The sequence below is a fragment of the Lactuca virosa genome, chromosome 5 (assembly GCF_052849685.1).
Source record: "Lactuca virosa cultivar CGN04683 chromosome 5, Lactuca_virosa_CGN04683_v6, whole genome shotgun sequence".
Classification (NCBI taxonomy): Eukaryota; Viridiplantae; Streptophyta; class Magnoliopsida; order Asterales; family Asteraceae; genus Lactuca; species Lactuca virosa.
In genome coordinates, this window is record NC_136430.1 from 347,534,305 (window position 1) to 347,537,145 (window position 2,841).

Consider the following 2,841-nt stretch of genomic DNA (forward strand, 5'->3'; position numbering starts at 1 on the left):
ATAAATGTTATGTGTTAGATAAAATAATATGAGATGACATTTAAATTGATTTAATCATATAAGTATTATACACTTATAAATATGTATTGGGTAGTCATAAGGGATGGTAAATACGAGATGATAAATAGGTGATGGTAGATATTTAATGATAAATAGGTGATGATAAATAGAATATGACTAGGATATGCCCTGACCTAGACTTGCAATGTTACGATGTAGTCATCTACCAGAGTATAGATGACGACCACTGACTAACCTAAACGAGTCATGTGGAAACACCCGCAAGTTCATAACATGTAGGTGATGAATTACGAGTTCAGGCGATGTTGTAACCACGTATTCATGCGATGATACTCTAACCATTACTGGACACGTATGGGGGGAGTAATCCCCAAAACAGTACTGTCTATGCAATATAGGCGATGATCTTTATGAAAAGTCCTTAGCAACAAACATATAAGGTAAATATGATGTAAGTGATGACCCTTGGGATAAATCCTTAGGGAAGAATAAATAATAAAATGGGGATGGGTAATTGGGTTAATTGTTTGATAATTAAACATATTTACTATATTATTGTAGGTTGAAAACCATATATACTCACCAGGTTTCCCAACCTGACCCACTCAGTTAACTTGTATCATAGGTATCGATGCGAAGATACATTACACTGAGAGATTAAGGGGTCGTTTGATAGTTGCTGACTGGGTTAGAAGCTGACTGGGTTAGAAATGCTGACTGAGTCCATATCTGACTGAGTTTATGATGTTTGATTATTTATATGAATGGTTGTGCTGAATAAAAAAAATGACCATATAACCCTTGTGTTGTTTCTTGTGCTGGATAAAAAAATTATAAAAACACAAATTATCATATAAAATCCAAATTAAACATACATCAATTAAAATCCAAATACAAAGTGTAATACAAAATCCAAATACAAATTGTCATACATAATAAAAAAAGTACATCATTTAACGTCAACCATTTGAAAATAACTGATTAGCAATCTGGTCACGCAAAGTAGTCATATAGTCAACGGCTTCTGAACCCCATTCTATGCCTTCTATGTTTTGGCCCTCACTTCCTCCACCACCCACATTAGGAGTAACCATAGTGTTTTGTTCAAAGTTCGTAAATAATTCATCTTCAATATCGTATTTCCTTATAAAATTATGGACCGCAACACAAGCAATGACTATGTCTCTTTGCACTGGAAAAGGATAAGGAGCCATTTGTTTTAAAATTGGAAATCTCGCCTTCAATACACCATAAGCACGTTCAATGATATTTCTAAGTTGTGCATGAGCGTGATTGAACTTTTCTTTCTTTGTTAAAGCTCTGTTTCTTCGAAAATCGGCTAACCAATACCTAGTATTGCGGTAGGGAGCCATAAATCCACGTGTGTTGGTGTATGCGGCATCACAAAGGTAATATTTATCTGTAGATGATTGACAAATTTATCATATAAATAATATAGATAATAAAACGTATAGTAAAGTTACAAACCTGGTGGAGGGAATGGAAATCCGGAAGTCGGGTTAAATGCAACTTCTTTCAAAACTTTAGAATCATGTGCTATGCCCTCCTATCCAGCCCATACAAAGGTGAATATCATATCAAAATTACAAATTCGAATTACATTTTGATAACATTCACCTTTTCCTCTTCCCCTATAACGAGTTTGTTGATCAACAGGCACAACTGCATGTATAAGTGTTCCATCTAGTGCACCTATTGCTCCGGGAAATATGTGCATTAGCCGTCTATGTCGTTCTGCGGTATTTCTTGTTGGATTAGACGAGGTTGGTACTATAATTTCTCGTGCAAAACACATCATTGCACGTAAGACCTCATGAAAACATTGGTGAATCGTTTGTGTGGAGTGATGAAATCTTTCTTTAACGGCTCGAAAACGTCATTATGTCCTATAACATGTAAAAATATAGCCATCTTCTCTTCAACGCTTATCGTCCTACTACATTGCAACCAATTTCTTTGTGTAAAGTGATTGCATAATAGTACAAATGCATCTTGTGAAAGACGTATCATATCGTAACATTGTATAGGACATCCGTGTATCAAATCTTGCGTATACACAAACCCCTTTGCTACTTGTTCGCTAGCTCTTATTCTTTTAACTATTCTTTGCCTTTGTAGGACCAACATCAACCAATACCACGAGAATATAAGGAAATATAAAAATTCACCTTCTTTATCCATGTGTCCTGTTAGATATCAAATACAAATTACATTTAAATCAATAACATAACACTCAATAACATAACAATCCATAACATAACAAACTGTAACATGTAAATACTAAAAGCATAGCATTCCATAACATATAAATTCATATAACATACTAATGTCAAACAATGAAACATAACATACTAATGTCAAACAATGAACCATAACATACTAATGTCAAACAATGAACCATAACATACTAATGTCAAACAATGAACCATAACATACTAAAGTCAACCAACTAATCCAAACTTTCTTCCCGCATTTGTTACCCACGACTCACAAGTTGACAAGTTAAGCCGCAACCAAATTTTCCTATTACCAGCACTTTCAGCAAATAACATAAGAGCAGTAGTGTATTTCAGATCATATTCTCCCCACTCCAAGCTTGTCAACTTCGCCATACAAGCATCCATCTCCTTGTCAAGATTATTTTCTTCCGTGAATGCTTGTGCAGCCTTGATAATTTCTTTTCCAACTTCTTTCAACTCATCATCAAGTGTGGTTTCTTTAGGACCATTTCATTTGCCCCCCTTGTTTTTTGTCCGCCCAGATGATTCCTCACTAGTAGGTTGAGGTACTGTTGATCTT

General features: G+C 34.9%; 1 protein-coding gene across 1 annotated transcript; it reads right to left on the bottom strand.

The window, feature by feature from the left end:
• Positions 1 to 980: 980 nt before the first annotated feature.
• LOC145113375 (uncharacterized) lies at positions 981 to 1,759 on the bottom strand. The gene is made up of 3 exons (XM_079049478.1): positions 1,643 to 1,759; positions 1,510 to 1,588; positions 981 to 1,441 (listed from the first exon to the last, which is right to left on the bottom strand). Exons 1-3 carry the CDS (start codon positions 1,757 to 1,759, stop codon positions 981 to 983), a joined length of 657 nt encoding a protein of 218 aa, XP_078905604.1.
• Positions 1,760 to 2,841: the final 1,082 nt, after the last annotated feature.

Bases quoted from the DNA above. Each gene is read 5' to 3' on its own strand.
- LOC145113375 (XM_079049478.1), bottom strand. From the start codon at position 1,759: ATGCACATATTTCCCGGAGCAATAGGTGCACTAGATGGAACACTTATA. The intron at 1,589-1,642 runs GTAATTCGAATT...TGGGCTGGATAG, and splicing joins AAGGTGAATGTTATCAAAAT to GAGGGCATAGCACATGATTC. The intron at 1,442-1,509 runs GTTTGTAACTTT...AATCATCTACAG, and splicing joins ATTTCCATTCCCTCCACCAG to ATAAATATTACCTTTGTGAT.